Source organism: Seriola dumerili, unplaced genomic scaffold (assembly GCF_002260705.1).
Source record: "Seriola dumerili isolate Sdu_G_001 unplaced genomic scaffold, Sdu_1.0 BDQW01000331.1, whole genome shotgun sequence".
Classification (NCBI taxonomy): Eukaryota; Metazoa; Chordata; class Actinopteri; order Carangiformes; family Carangidae; genus Seriola; species Seriola dumerili.
In genome coordinates this window covers 118,996-134,699 of record NW_019174586.1, presented here as the reverse complement: position 1 = coordinate 134,699, position 15,704 = coordinate 118,996, and the positions used below count along the sequence as shown (strand labels likewise).

General features: G+C 41.6%; 1 protein-coding gene and 2 pseudogenes across 1 annotated transcript; 2 read left to right on the top strand and 1 right to left on the bottom strand.

Annotated features, from left to right (window-relative positions):
- The first annotated feature begins 561 nt into the window (after positions 1-561).
- Positions 562-1,852, top strand: LOC111232542 (annotated as a pseudogene).
- Positions 1,853-3,531: 1,679 nt separating this feature from the next.
- Positions 3,532-5,228, top strand: LOC111232541 (annotated as a pseudogene).
- A 1,720-nt stretch (positions 5,229-6,948) lies between these two features.
- LOC111232540 (protocadherin beta-16-like) lies at positions 6,949-14,543 on the bottom strand. The gene is made up of 2 exons (XM_022760115.1): positions 12,147-14,543; positions 6,949-6,963 (listed from the first exon to the last, which is right to left on the bottom strand). The coding sequence occupies exons 1-2, from the start codon at positions 14,535-14,537 to the stop codon at positions 6,949-6,951; spliced, it is 2,406 nt and encodes an 801-aa protein (XP_022615836.1). The 5' UTR covers positions 14,538-14,543.
- Positions 14,544-15,704: the final 1,161 nt, after the last annotated feature.

Below are 15,704 nucleotides of genomic sequence, written 5' to 3'. Positions count from 1 at the left end.
CTATACAGTTACGTTCGAACCATCAATTGACATTAACGATTAATGCACCCAGCTTCAAAAAAGGATGAGATGAAATTTAGATTAGTGCAGTCGGCTTTGATTTGGAGCCGAAGATTTGCTCCTCGAGAGAGCTATGGATCTAGGATGCGGTGTGTGTTAACGGTTTGAGAGTTATTCGCTAAAAACCTACAGACGACTTTCATTCTTAAAACTCCAAAATCAGCAGACGGATGTAAAAAAGTGGAGATGGTTTTCTGGCCAAAAAACAAAGACACGAGAAACGCTAAGAGCAGCTTCTCTTTGAACACTCACAGCTACTGATGGTGGTGAACCTCAGCTGTCGCCATCGGCGAACATATGAGAGTAGAGATTTCAGGCTAGCACCGCCAATGACAATGCCCCAGTTATTTACACCAGCGAAATATATAAATTACTATAATGGAAACAGCTTTCAAAGGGCAACAATTTTTGAGTACGTTATGCTGTAGACGCAGATGAAGGATGCCAATGGGAAAATTATCCTATTCAATAAACAAAAACACTTTGGATTGATGTCCTGTTATGTTTAAAGTTGACGAAGTCAGTGGTGTGGGGTTAACTTTAAACTGGAAAACCTGGCATTATGAAAAGCACAAGCACTATGAAATATATGTCAAGCTGAGTGATGACGGAGGACTAACAGATTCGGTTGTAAGATTATTGTTGAAGTTTACCGATTACGAACCGATAATCAACCATCTATAACATCATGTCTAAAACGAATGCGATATCTAGAAAATTCTAAGGCAGGAACTGTTGTAATATATTTAATGTTCAAGATCCTGACTCTGGAGAAAATGGGAAAGTCGCATGTCATATTTGAAAGAAGCGAATGCCTTTAACTGATGAAAACAACTCCCAAAATTCTAGTTAGCTGGACAGACAGTGAATTAGACAGAGAGAGAGCCTCTGAGTATAATATAACAGTGACCTGCTCTGATGAGGGAGTACCCTCCCTCTCCAGCAGCGCACTCTCACCTTACAGATCTCTGATGTGAATGACAACGCGCCGGTCTTTGAGAGGAGCGCTCATATGAGGCCTACATTGTTAGAAAACAACACACCAGGCCTCTCTATATTCACCAGTGAAAGCCAGAGACGCTGACTGGAACCAGAATGCCCGTGTGTTTCTTACATTACTGGAGGACTCCTCTGTTAACGGGAGTGCCAGTCTCCTCATATGTGTCCGTTAGTGCTGATAGTGGCAGTCATCCATGCAGTGCGCTCTTTTGACTACGAGCAGATCAAAGATTTCCACTTCCCGTCAAATGCAGATGGAGGCTTCTCCTCCACTAAGGTAGCAATGTGACTGTGGAAAATACTGATCCAGCGACCAGAACGACAACCCTCCTCAGGTTCTGTATCCCAGTCCAGACTGGTGGCTCTCTGGTGGCTGAAATGGTGCCTCGTTCAGCAGATGGGCTATCTGGGTGACTAAAGTGTGGCTGTTGATGTGGACTCTGCGACAGAATGCCTGGCTCTCCTATAAACTGCAGAAAGCCACAACAGGGCGCTGTTTGAAGATGGGCTTACAGAATGGAGAATAAGAACTATCCGCCAAGTCACTGATAAAGATGCAGTGAAACAAAGACTGACTGTTATAGTGGAGGACAACGGGCAGCCCTCTCGTTCAGCTACAGTCATTGTTAACGTGGCGGTGGCGGCACAGCTTCCCTGAAGTGCTGTCGGAGTTTCACTGACTTTACACACGAACAAGGAATACAATAAAACCTGACTTTTTACTTAGTGTTGGCTTCTGGCTGTAGTTTCCTTCCTCTTCATCACGTGTTTAGTGGGTTATTATATCAGTTGAAAATCTACAGATGGAGAACAGTCTCGCATCCTGTATTCACTCCAATCTCCCTGTTGATTCCATATATCCACCACGTTACTCCAGACACTTATGGGGACAGGCTCTCCAACACTTACAAACTAACGCAGGTGTGCAGGCACGACTGACTCCAGAAAGAGTGACTGTAAGTTTAGGCAGAGCTGGTAGTCAGAACGTGCTGATAATGGACCCCAGTTCTACAGGACGATGCAGCGATACAGTAAATGAAAAAGAGCATCCTGGATGAACCAGACTCTCCTCTAGAGGTTTAGAAAACTGTTAACAATCACATTTTTTTTCATTTTAATGCAAATCAAGATCAAGGCGGTGTGCATTAATTTCATGGGCAGTAGTTAGTATGAGTCTGAAAAAGACCTTAAAAAAATGCCTGAGAGGTTAGGAAATGCTACAGAGTTCCTATTCAGCACCATGGACAGCCTCACTTAACAACAACTAACTCCAGCTAATTTGTTGTGCCTTTTATTTTTGTCTTGGCATCATCACTTTTATTCATATCAACTTCCTATAATTTAAAAAACACTTTTTTCTTTTTATAAACAGCATTTAATTAGTTGCAAAAACACTTAAACACAATATTATCAATGTGCGTAATTTAATCAACAGCCAAATTACTCTGGTTGTGGTTCTGTTTATAAATAGTGTGATTCTGCAGTAAACTTTTTTATTTGATATAACTTGGTTGTAATTGAATTTGTCAACTCAAAGGGTCGCTGTTGGCAAGCTGTTGGCCATATAACAGATGTTATTTTTGTCTGTGTCCTGCCCCTTGACTCCGATACGTTGGACACAATTAAGAAAAAAGGCAGAATGCACAGTCCAGCGCTCATAAGGAGCACTGCGAGGAATAGTGTAACTGGATACATTTTCAGCTTTCTATATTGGATTGCCGGAATTTTTTTTTCCTTTATGCTATTCTACTTCGCATTGACTGCAATGGGAAGCTTTTCTTTTAATGGTACAGGAACCGAAACGACATCTGACAGAACAATGAGACGGCAAGTTACTGTTGTTTCTCTCGGTCCTGTGTCTGAGGCTACGTGCTTGGGCAGGTCACGCTACTCCATTCCCGAAGAAATGGCCAAAAGGCTCTGTTGGTGTAACATAGCGAATGATTTAGGTTTAGATCTTAAAAGACTTGAAATCAGGTAAAGCTCGTGTCTATACTGGAGGCGGTGTGGTAGTTATCGGGAAAAACTGAATTAAGAAAGGATTCCTCCTTATCCAAGGAGAGGATAGACAGAGAGGCTTTTATGTGGAGAGACGACGCCTTGTGCTTTACATTTCCAGCTAATTCTCGAAAATCCAATGGAATTGTTTCGTGTTACAGTTTAGATTACGATATAAACGATAACACGCCCAGTTTCACAAATGCAGAAAAAACGCTTCGAAATCATGAGTCCGCTGTTATAGGATCGAAATTCTGTTTAGAGAAAGCTATTGATTCAGATATTGGGATGAATTGGCTTACAACAATACTCACTTACCCCAACTGGAAACTTTGATTAAAACTAGAAAATCAGGCAGACGGAAGTAAAAGGTAGAGATGGTGCTACAGAAGCCACTAGATCGAGAGAAGCAGGATTACATGTCACTGTTACTAACTGCTATAGAATGGAGGAGAGCCACGGATGTCAGGGACAATGCAGATATTTGTCAACGTACTGGATGTGAACGACAACGCACCTTACATTCGCTAAACCGCTATAACAGAGCAAAAATAACAAAGAACATTCTCCTAAAAGCACCAGCGTAACGACTGTAAGTGCATCTGATTAAAGAATTGGCTCAAACGGAGAAGTAATCATATATGATATCTTCCAGCAAACGTCTTTATAAATGAACTGTTTAAGATCGACTCAAAAAGTGCCGGTGAAATTTCCTAATCGGGTGAAATAATATGAAAAGGCGAACATTTATCAAATCGAGTTGAAGTGTGTAGACAGCGGGCGGACTTTCTGATTCTAACTAAGTCATTAGTTGATGTTCTTGATATAACAGACAAACAATCCTCCAGATAAACATTGTTTCTAAAAAATCAGAATTCCTTCGAGGACTCGCTCCAAACAACTGTTATTGCTATGTTTAAGTCATATAACGAATCCAGATTCAAGAGAATTAGGAAAAAGAGTTGATAAAAGCAAAATCCCCTTTAAAATTCCAAAACTACATTAAATGGTTTATACTTTAGTACAAGAGGTTGCGCTTTAGACAGAGAGAGACCTTTGAGTATAATATAACAGTGCCTGCTCTGATGAGGGAGTACCCTCCCTCTCCAGCAAGCGTCACTCTCACCTTACAGATCTCTGATGGAATGACAACGCCCTGTCTTTGAGAGGAGCTCATATGAGCCTACATTTGTAGAAAACAACACACCAGGCCTCTCTATATTCACAGTGAAAGCCAGAGACGCTGACTGGAACCAGAATGCGCGTGTGTCTTTACATACTGGCAGCTAACTCTTCTCTGTTAACCGGTGCTAGTCCAGTCTCCTCATATGTGTCCTTGAGTGCTGATAGTGGAGTCATCCATGCAGTGCGCTCTTTGACTACGAGCAGATCAAAAGATTTCCACTTCCGCGTCAAAGCGCAGGATGGAGGCTCTTCCTCCATCCAAGTAGCAATGCTGACTGTGAAAATACTTGATCCAGGACCAGAACGAAAACCCTCCTCAGGTTCTGTATCCAGTCCAGACTGGTGGGCTCTCCTGGTTGGCCTGAAATGGTGCCTCGTTTCAGCAGATGTGGGCTATCTGGTGACTAAAGTGGTGGCTGTTGATGTGGATTCTGGACAGAATGCCTGGCTCTCCTATAAACTGCAGAAAAGCCACAGACAGGGCGCTGTTTTGAGTGGGCTTACAGAATGAGAAATAAGAACTATCCGCCAGTCACTGATAAAGATCAGTGAAACAAGACTGACTGTTATAGTGGAGGCACAACGGGCAGCCTCTGCGTTCAGCTACAGTCTTATGTTAACGTGGCGGTGGCGGACAGCTTCCCATGAAGTGCTGTCGGAGTTCCACTGACTTTACACACGACAAGGAGTACAGATGACGACTGACTTTTTACTTAGTGTTGCTGCTGGCTGTAGATTTCCTTCCTCTTCCATCACGTGTTTAGTGGTTATTTAATCAGTGAAAAATCTACAGATGGAGGACATCTTCGCATTCCTGTATCATTCCAATCTCCCTGTGATTCCAATATTATCCACCACGTTACTCAGACACTTTGGGGCACGCGGAGACTCTCCAACACGTGTACAATTACGAGGTGTGCCAGGACGACTTGACTCCAGAAAGAGTGACTGTAAGTTCGGCAGAGCTGGTAGTCAGAACGTGCTGATAATGGACCCCAGTTCTACAGGGACGATGCAGCGGATCAGAATGAAAAGAGCATCCTGGAGGAACCAGACTCTCCTCTAGATGGTTAGAATTGCTTAACCTTCCACACAGTATTACAAATGATATTTTTTTAAAATCTCTAAAAAACTCGAAGTTTTTTTGGTAGGGTAATAATGCGGCAGAGGGTACTTCTTTAGGATAATCTGTCCTGATCTTAAAATCTCTTCCTATTAACACGTTAGGCCTATTATATTACTTTAACGTCTTTTAATTTTATTATTTCATCAGTGCTTCAATTTTCATATGTCAACCTCCTTGCCAACAGTTTCACTTGCTTGATTTAGACTTTATTATCAATACCTATGGTGTTGGTTTCATGCAACTTAACATGTACCAGAGGCATATACCAAAGCTATCTGCTACATAGCGCTTAACTACTTTGCAGTTGTGCTGAACGCTCAGACTGATTGTCAGTGCTATGCTCAATATGCGTACGCTACGTATTCCCCTCTATCACAATGATCTCTCATACATAAGTCCTTCAGTGTATATGCATTTGATACACTATTTTCTTTGATACTTGATATCAAAACAATAACTACACCAACGAATACATACCAATATACCAACCACTAACTCGCCGATAGAAGGACAAGGTCCTCACTCATTTCACACCATGTGCCAGAACAAACAAACAAGAAGAACATAAAAATATAATAAAAAACAAAAGCGAAACATATAACCACTACATACAAATAGATAAAGAAAAAAACACAAAAGGACAGATCATCTCACACACAGATCACCACCACACAACACCCACACTCACAACTACTCACAAGCAACAGTATCAAACAGGATGCCTCAGAAATAATGCACTTTATTTGTCCCGAAAAAACCCAAAAAAACACAATACAATAAGCTTGTCAACTAATAGCGCACAAACGCGACACCAGAGAAGCCCAACAGCCCAGACAAACCTCTCAAAGGATGAGCACACTAACCCTTATTCACCAAATCCACAGCATATACTACACCCAAAAACAAATAATTATGCCCCATCAGTTATTCACAGAAAAACAAAATATGACAAAAAGAACAACAGTACAGGCCACCGCGATCTAGCTGCTTCCTATTATGTCCTAAAACCTCACAGGTAACAAAATGTATTCAACAAGCTCTTTATGTTGCTAACCAGCAGACTCTTTGTTACCGCACCTACTTTTTGCTTTAAAAACACTTTTTTATCTTACTCTTAAATAACGTAACCACAACAGTAGGTCCCTGAACAACACACATTTAAAAAAATAGATTAGAACGCAACGATAAGAGAGAGCCAAATATCATAGAATTACACTAATCTCATAGCTTAAAGACAACACACATCACACAGCCAGAGGTTTAAGCCGCCAAAAAATATACTTAACCACATAAAAATGAATCCTCCCTCTGTATATCTATAACCAGAAAATCTAATTCCCTAATCATATAAAAAGCATGTATTTACCCACTCACAACCACTGAACAAGTTCATCCAAAATCCACACTGAACAGAGATTCCATTCTACCCAGCTCTGCGATTGCTGCCCGGTGTAAATCACTAATCAAATGTGTGACTACATTACAGACCCGCCACGCTGTTGACCAGTGCAGAATAAAAAAAACAAAATCCGTACAGACGGAAAAAAATAGAAGACTGGAAGATCGAGCTCCACGTTGGGTCACGACAGGCACACCTACAACATAAGAAATTTAAACGCATACAGAACATAACATAAGAAAAAAGAGCAAACAGACCACTGAAAGAAGAACCGGAAAGGAGCACAACTCCGAAAATAAAGAAAAACCGATAACCAACAGATACTACTTGGCCGACCAAAAACGGCATGAATGCGAAAATATTCGAAGAGGCATTCGTCCTTGCTCGACTACTCTGTCCCACAGCTCGTGAAGGATAATAACCCCGTGAGAAAAAGGACTAAAACCCGATTTACGTTTGGATCCATTGGAGAATACGGATGATCCGTGTTTGATGGGGTAGGTGGTAGATGATAGTAGACACCACCATGTCGAATGCGGACGCTACACTAGAAGCGCCATATGAATCGAAATGCGATACAAGGAAAGAACCAAAAGAGACAAAGAAGCAAGCAGGAGTCAAGAAGCACACAGTACCTAGTCTGCGCGTTCGGTCTACGGTGTACTGGCCTTCTAAGAGCTCGGTACGGATCGGGCAAACGGGGGGATCAGAGACCCTGATGCACCGATTCCTAGGAGACGACAATAGAAACTACGGGAACGAAGACCGAAGGATATGCTCTCTGAGTCGAAGCTATAGAAAACCACTGGATAGAATCATACAGTCCCTGATCCAGCTACACAATATCTTAGTGTTTTTCATCAAAACTGGCCCCTCTAAATCCGAGTGATAGAAAGTCCTTCTGCTACAAATAGGTCACAAGAACGCTAACGAGGTCTAATATTATATATACGACGTATAGTATACGAAGCGTTGCGTAATCTGACGTGTATGATCTCTCTATCTATCCTGAGGAGCAAACCCACAAGACCAAATTCATCACTTTGCTCCTATGAGTCGAGCTCTGCTCTGTGACTGAGAGAATGTTGTGTATCGTTACAGAGAGTCCACGTATAGTATATGACGCAATGAGAAGATATGTGCCATAATACTGTATGTCTATCATTGTTATATTATGGTACTCACTCGAAAATATGACTCTCAGAGCCTGAGCAAGAAACTTGACGAAGCGCGTGCTACTAATATGAGAAGCCACATTATATACAAATAAGTCATATTTTACTAAGGATCTCCAGTATAATCTTTGTAATGGTGTGGTTCAGCTAAGAACCTCTTCATCGAAGGGAGAAGTAGCCATTGTTTGTAGATACCATTAGTCGGATATATACAAAGTTACGGCTAATTATTGATACTAATATGAAGCAGTGAAATAAACGAAAAATGTGGAGCTCTAGACCCGTGATATTGTATACCTTTCTTGTATACCCAATAGGCTGAAGATGCATCATCATTCGTTACTATACAACTCATTAAGCGGATCTACGCTCAGATAAGTTGAACCAGTATTTATATTCAAAGGGGCCCTGCATCCTAGCTCAATCAAGCCGCGCCTCAGTTGCGATAAGCATTATAGTCTTTGCTGCTGAGTGAGGTGACAACATGTGTGATCGTTAAGAGATAGCTCGGCAAAATTAACATCTCCAAAACTAGAGGTGCGATGAGTGGGAGAAAAAGGAAACCACCTGTACTGCAGAGTGGGAATCTTATGTCTGAAAATGCAAAGACTCAGCGCTTTCATTTGCCTGCCAGGACTGGGAAAAGTCAAATTCTGCTTTTAGTCTTGAATTGTACGTGCTGACTCTTGAAGAAACCTAAAATAGCATCGTGTCATGAGAAAGCCAATGAGCTGGTCGCTCACTATAGAAAAACACTCAATTGAGCTTCCCGGAGTGAGGATACACGAATAGATGCGGAGTAAGCAGATGTGTAGGCAAGAGAGGTACTCGTGTTCGTCCTTCTTGTGTTGAATACAGCATGGCTGTATGGAGAGAGACGCAGTGAAACCGCCAAGACTGCTTCTCTCTCTAAAAGTGGAATTCTCAACCTCGTCTGCGAGTTTGTATTTACTAGATTTAGACGTCAATAGTAGTGAAAATGGATCAGCCGGCCGTTTTGTTCTCTTAGGCTTCTTCAAGTACACAACAACTCAGATCAATAGACGCATGTATACAGGTTTAGCTGCAAATGTAATCTTCACCTAAAGGCACAGTGAGCAACTGTTACAGCCTCAGATGCAGAATTAAAAAGCTCTTACCACGTGATATTACGCAAAGAAACTAATAATCGTGGGTGTATTGTGTGCCGAGGATCACGGTGCTAGACATTGATATCTGAAAACGATTCCAGAAATTGTTATTATGAGGAGGAAGGGTTATACCTTTTTGGCTAAATCCAGTAATACACAATACGAGAGGCGCTTGAAGAAGCGGGGGCGAAAGATAGTAGAGGGTGTGGGGGAGATTCTGGCACAAAGTTATATTTATGTCTTTGATATGAGAGAAGTTTCTCGTGCGCATAAAGCTATCCAACATATTAAATTTTTATCCGTAGTCTAGTGACAGAAGCCAAAACCGACTTACTTTTCCATGGATTCTTGCAAAATAATTGTTAGGTTGACTCTGTTAGCTACGATTGATGTTAATAATTATAACGAGAACAATATAGTAAAACCTGAGATATTTAAACTTGTGTATTTGGGAGGTTCTATAATGTTCGCAATGTGCTCTAACCAACATAGTGGTCTTATATTCTGAAGAGATGCTCCAAAATCTGAGAATCTATATGAAAATAATGAACTTTCGAACAGTTCCTGGTGTATAGATTATACTCAATGAATATAGTCAGGTGATTAATATCACTGAGTTATATCTGTCAGTTTAATGTATAATATGCGTGCCAATTGAAGTTAGGTTAGATTTTGGTCCTCATATACAAGCGAGTGTATACTATAATAGAGTTAGACACCCTATGCTCATAGAATAACTAATCTCTTCAATATGTCTGAGAGTTAACTGTGACACCACACCATCATAGAGTATCCATATACGTGACTCCAACGTAATATTCCAATGTTAAAGTCTAGTAACCAAGACGTCCAGATATATAAGTATCCACTAGGTATATGGAGCCTGGTACCCAGACTGAGTGCCTTCACTAAAGGTAAAATACCTCCCATTCCAAAGCTTAAAGACAGTGAGGTATACCCTAGTCTCGTCTGATTGAACAGGCTAGTATACACCTATCCACTCTATGCACAAACTTAAGTCTAGTGTGACACTCACTACAACTCGATTATCTCTTTATTCTCCTCGCTCAGCTCGTGGAATCGGAACAAAACGACGACCTGTTCGTCGTCTATTTAATTGTAGGTAAGCGTGCTAGCCTTCTAATATTGAAGTCCTTATATCATTGTTAATATATATAGCAAAAAAACAATATACAAATTCCGCAACCGTCTCTCTTCTCAATACAATAAGTACTTAGTGGACACAGTGAAAGGCCAGATACGGCTTGAGGCTGGACGAGACAGGAGAAGTTATGCCGTCGAACCATATGTGTCATCTTAACCAGTCATGGAGTCGGCACAAAAGAACATACACATGCATATTATTAAACATCTCACTGATAACTGTTCTAATTAGCGGCGATTTTAGGCTGTCCGGAGAGCCAACCAAGTCTCTCTCTCAATCATAGGTGTGCGTAAGCGCGGTAAGTATAGTGACTAATAACACTGAATTACGTGCGTACATCCAGCAGTCAGAGCGCTTGTAACTAACTCGAGCAGATCAAAGATTTCCACTTCCGGCGTCAAAACTCAGGATGGAAGGCTCTTCACTCCCACTCAAGTACGGCAATTGACTGTGAAAATACTTGATCCAGGACAGAACGAACAACTCCTCCTCAGGTATCTGTATCCAGTCCAGCACTGGTGGCTCTCTGTGTGGTGAAATTGGTGCCTCGTTCAGCAGATGTGCGGCTATCTGGCTGACTAAAGTGGTGGCTGTTTGATGTGACTCTGGACAGAATGCCTGGCTTTCTCCTATAAAACTGCAGGAAAAGCACAGACAGGGCGCTGGTTTGAGTGGGCTTTACAGAATGGAGAGAATTAAGAACTATCCGCCAACGTCACTTGATAAAGGATGCAGTGAAACAAAGACGACTGTTATAGTGGAGGACAACGCGGCGAGCCCTCTCGTTTCAGCTACAGTCATTGTTAAACGTGGCGGTGGCGGACAGCTTCCCTGAAAGTACTGTCGGATTCACTTGATTTTACACACGACAAGAGTTACAATGACAAACCTGACTTTTATTAAGTTGTTGGCTTGCGACTGTAGTATTCCTTCCTCTGTATTCACACGTGATTAGTGTTATTATAATCCGTGAAAATTCTACAGATGGAGACAGTTGCTCGCATCCTGTATCAACTTCCAATCTCCTGTGATTGCATTATTTTATTTCCCCAGAGGGGGGGCGTGCCGTTACTCAGACACCTTTGGGGACCGGGACAGGGACTCTCCCAGCACGTTGTACAATTACGAGGGTGCAGGACGACTGACTCCAGAAAGAGTGACTGTAAGTTCGGGGCAGAGGCTGGTAGTCAGAACCGTGCTGATATAGGCACCCCAGGTTCTAGCAGGGACGAGCAGCGGTAAGACAATGAAAGAGCATCCTGGGAGACCAGACTCCCCTCTAGAGGGTCAGTCCTTCGAGTTACCAATGTAGCCATATTATTTATGTTTTTAGCCAAAATCGAGTTACAAAATTATAAGAAAAAGAAACGAAAAGCAAAGAAAAAAAGCTCTAATCACACTTAGCTGAATTTCTTCAGTGTATCTGGAATAAATTGGTGTTTTCAGCACCGATGGCAGCGCGGTAGAAATCATCATACTTTCATGAGTTCAATGCATACTATATATAAAAGCTCAGTTTTCCCAATTATTGCGCACACACACACACACACACACACACACACACACACACACACACACACACACACACACACACACACACACACACACACACACACACACACACACACACACGCACACACCACCGTAAGAGTCAACATACATGAGAAATAATTGGAAAACTGAGCTTTTATATATAGTATGACATTGAACTCATTGAAAGTATGATGATTCGTACAGCGCTGTCCATGGTGCTGAAACACATTTATTTCAGTACACTGAAGAAATTCAGCTAAAAGTGTGATTGTAAGCTTTTTTTCTTTTGCTTTTGTTTTTCTTTTCTTATAATTTGTTAACTCATTTTGGCTAAAAACATAAAATAATATGGCTACATTGTAACTGAAGGACTGACCTCTAGAGGAGAGTCTGGTTCATCCAGGATGCTCTTTTCATTCTGTATCCGCTGCATCGTCCCTGTAGAACTGGGGTCCATTATCAGCACGTTCTGACTACCAGCTCTGCCGAACTTACAGTCACTCTTTCTGGAGTCAGTCGTCCTGCACACCTCGTAATTGTACACGTGCTGGAGAGTCCCTGTCCCCGTCCCCAAGGTGTCTGAGTAACGTGGTGGATAATATGGAATCACAGGGAGATTGGAGTGATACAGGATGCGAGACTGTCTCCATCTGTAGATTTTCACGGATATAATAACCACTAAACACGTGATGAAGAGGAAGGAAACTACAGCCAGAGCCAACACTAAGTAAAAAGTCAGGTTGTCATTGTACTCTTTGTCGTGTGTAAAATCAGTGAACTCCGACAGTACTTCAGGGAAGCTGTCCGCCACCGCCACGTTAACAATGACTGTAGCTGAACGAGAGGGCTGCCCGTTGTCCTCCACTATAACAGTCAGTCTTTGTTTCACTGCATCTTTATCAGTGACTTGGCGGATAGTTCTTATTTCTCCATTCTGTAAGCCCACTTCAAACAGCGCCCTGTCTGTGGCTTTCTGCAGTTTATAGGAGAGCCAGGCATTCTGTCCAGAGTCCACATCAACAGCCACCACTTTAGTCACCAGATAGCCCACATCTGCTGAACGAGGCACCATTTCAGCCACCAGAGAGCCACCAGTCTGGACTGGATACAGAACCTGAGGAGGGTTGTCGTTCTGGTCCTGGATCAGTATTTTCACAGTCACATTGCTACTGAGTGGAGGAGAGCCTCCATCCTGAGTTTTGACGCGGAAGTGGAAATCTTTGATCTGCTCGTAGTCAAAAGAGCGCACTGCATGGATGACGCCACTATCAGCACTAACGGACACATATGAGGAGACTGGCACTCCGTTAACAGAGGAGTCCTCCAGTATGTAAGACACACGGGCATTCTGGTTCCAGTCAGCGTCTCTGGCTTTTACTGTGAATATAGAGAGGCCTGGTGTGTTGTTTTCTACAATGTAGGCCTCATATGAGCTCCTCTCAAAGACAGGCGCGTTGTCATTCACATCAGAGATCTGTAAGGTGAGAGTGACACTGCTGGAGAGGGAGGGCACTCCCTCATCAGAGCAGGTCACTGTTATATTATACTCAGAGGCTCTCTCTCTGTCTAATTCACTGTCTGTCACTAAACTATAGAAGTTAGTGGTTGATGTTTTTAAAGTGAAAGGCATATTCTCGTTGATAAAACATTCCACTTTTCCGTTTTCTCCCGAGTCTTTGTCCTCGATGTTTATCATTGTAACGACGGTATTAAGTTTGGCATCTTCCGATATCACATTTGACTTCGACATTATATTAATTTCAGGTTTGTTGTCATTTACATCTTGCACATCTACAATTAATTTGCAAGAATCTGTGAGTCCTCCTTCGTCACTAGCACGTAAATTTATTTGATAGTTTCGCGACTCTTCAAAGTCAATATTTCCATTCACACTAATTTCGCCGTTTTCCTCATTTACGTGAAAAACTTTCCTTATATCATCTAACGTGTTCGTGATTGAATACGTTATCTTACCGTTAGAGCCTTGATCTGCATCTGAGGCTGTAACAGTTGCTACAACTGTGCCTTTAGGTGAATTCTCAGTAAATGTAGCTTTGTATGTGGACTGGGTAAAAACGGGGGCATTATCATTGACGTCTAGAACTGTAATAACAATCAGCATTGTTCCTGACATCTGCGGTTCTCCTCCATCTACAGCTGTTAACACAAGAGAAATCTGCTCCTGTTTTTCTCTGTCTAAAGGTTTTTGTAGCACCATCTCAACATTTTTGTTTCCGTCAGCGTTATTGTGCACTTTCAGAACAAAATTATCAGTCGGTTTTAATTCATAGTTTTGGAGATCGTTAATTCCAACATCAAGATCCACAGCCCTCTCCAGCACAAATTTTGCCCCGGTGATCGCTGACTCGCTTATTTTGAATTTCATTTCACTTTTTTCAAAGGTCGGTGCATTATCATTTATGTCAGTAATCTGGACTGTAACCGTGTAAAATTCCATAGGATTTTCTAAAATAATCTGAAAATGTAAAGCACACGGCGTCGTCTGTCTGCACAGCGCCTCTCTGTCGATTCTCTCTTTAACAAGGAGGACTCCTCTGTCTCTGTTCAGCTCGATGTAGTCGCCGCTGTCCCTGGTATAAATTCGAGCTTTGCCAGATGCTAGACGTTTGGTTTGTAAACCTAAATCATGTGCTATATTACCTACTAAAAATCCTTTGGCCATTTCCTCAGGAATGGTGTAGCTGACCTGCCCGAGCACCGAGCCGACAGACAGGAGTGACACGAACAGCAGTACTTGCCTTGTCATTGTTCTTTCCGAATTGCTTCAGTTAGGTTCAATGTGTTTACATCCCATAAAACGGATATCGATTCCAATATCAAACGTAAAACGGATCCTTTATAATCCACACAAAAGAAACAAATTCTCAAAGCGTTGTCCAATATTTTGTATAAGTCGAGTGTCCCTTCTTTCTCATCGTGCTCTTTCTTTATTATGTGGACGTTACATGGGAGGTGCTGCTACAACCCTTCAGTCAGCCGTCGACACTGGTCAACAGCGGCCCTAAGAGTCCACATTATAAAACTGCAGAAATCCAACATAAACGAATCTCTGTTCAGAGAACTTGTCATGAAAAACATCTTAATATTAACAATAATCTTTATAAATACAGAGACAATGTGAACATATTCCCAAACCTCTGCGGATTGTCTTTAAAGCTATGGTTGTGTAATTCTTATAGCCACCTCTTGCGTCATTTTTAAATGTTGTTCAGACTACTTCGTATTTAAAGTAATAAAAAAGTTTAAGCAAAAGCACCAAAATATTGTACAACATAAAGTGGATACATCGACTAGGAATAAAGGAAGCAGCAGTCGCTGTCCAATGTTCTGAAACGAGCAAATTTTGAGTAATGATTGATATGGGTGTCCTCCCCCAAGTCACCTCACAAAAACACAATCCTGTATTGTATAATTTTTGTGTGAATGATTCCCACAAAAGCTGTTAATGCTGGCCATGAAAATAACTCTGTCTAGCACGTTATTATATTGAAAATGTTAGTGTATATTCAAAAAGTGACAAAATGTAAGAGAAATGTTGATGTGTATGGGCACGGGGTGCTGAAACAATCAGCTGAGCGTTCATGCACAACGCAAAGTAAGTAAGCCTATGTAGCAGATAGCTGTTGTGTATATGCCTCTGGTACATGTTAAGTTGCATGAAACCAACATAGGTATTGATAATAAGTCTAAATCAAGCAAGTGAACTGTGGCAAGGAGGTTGACATTGAAAATGAAGCACTGATGAAATAAAAATTAAAGACGTTAAGTAATATAATAGGCCTAACGTGTATAGGAAGAGATTTTAAGATCAGGAAGATTATCCTATGAAATACCTCTGCCGCATTATTACCTACCAAAAATCTTCGAGTTTTAAGATTTTAAAAAATATCATTTGTAATACTGTGTGGAAAGG

Excerpts from the sequence above, each read along its gene's own strand:
- LOC111232540 (XM_022760115.1), bottom strand. The coding sequence starts at position 14,537 with ATGACAAGGCAAGTACTGCTGTTCGTGTCACTCCTGTCTGTCGGCTCG.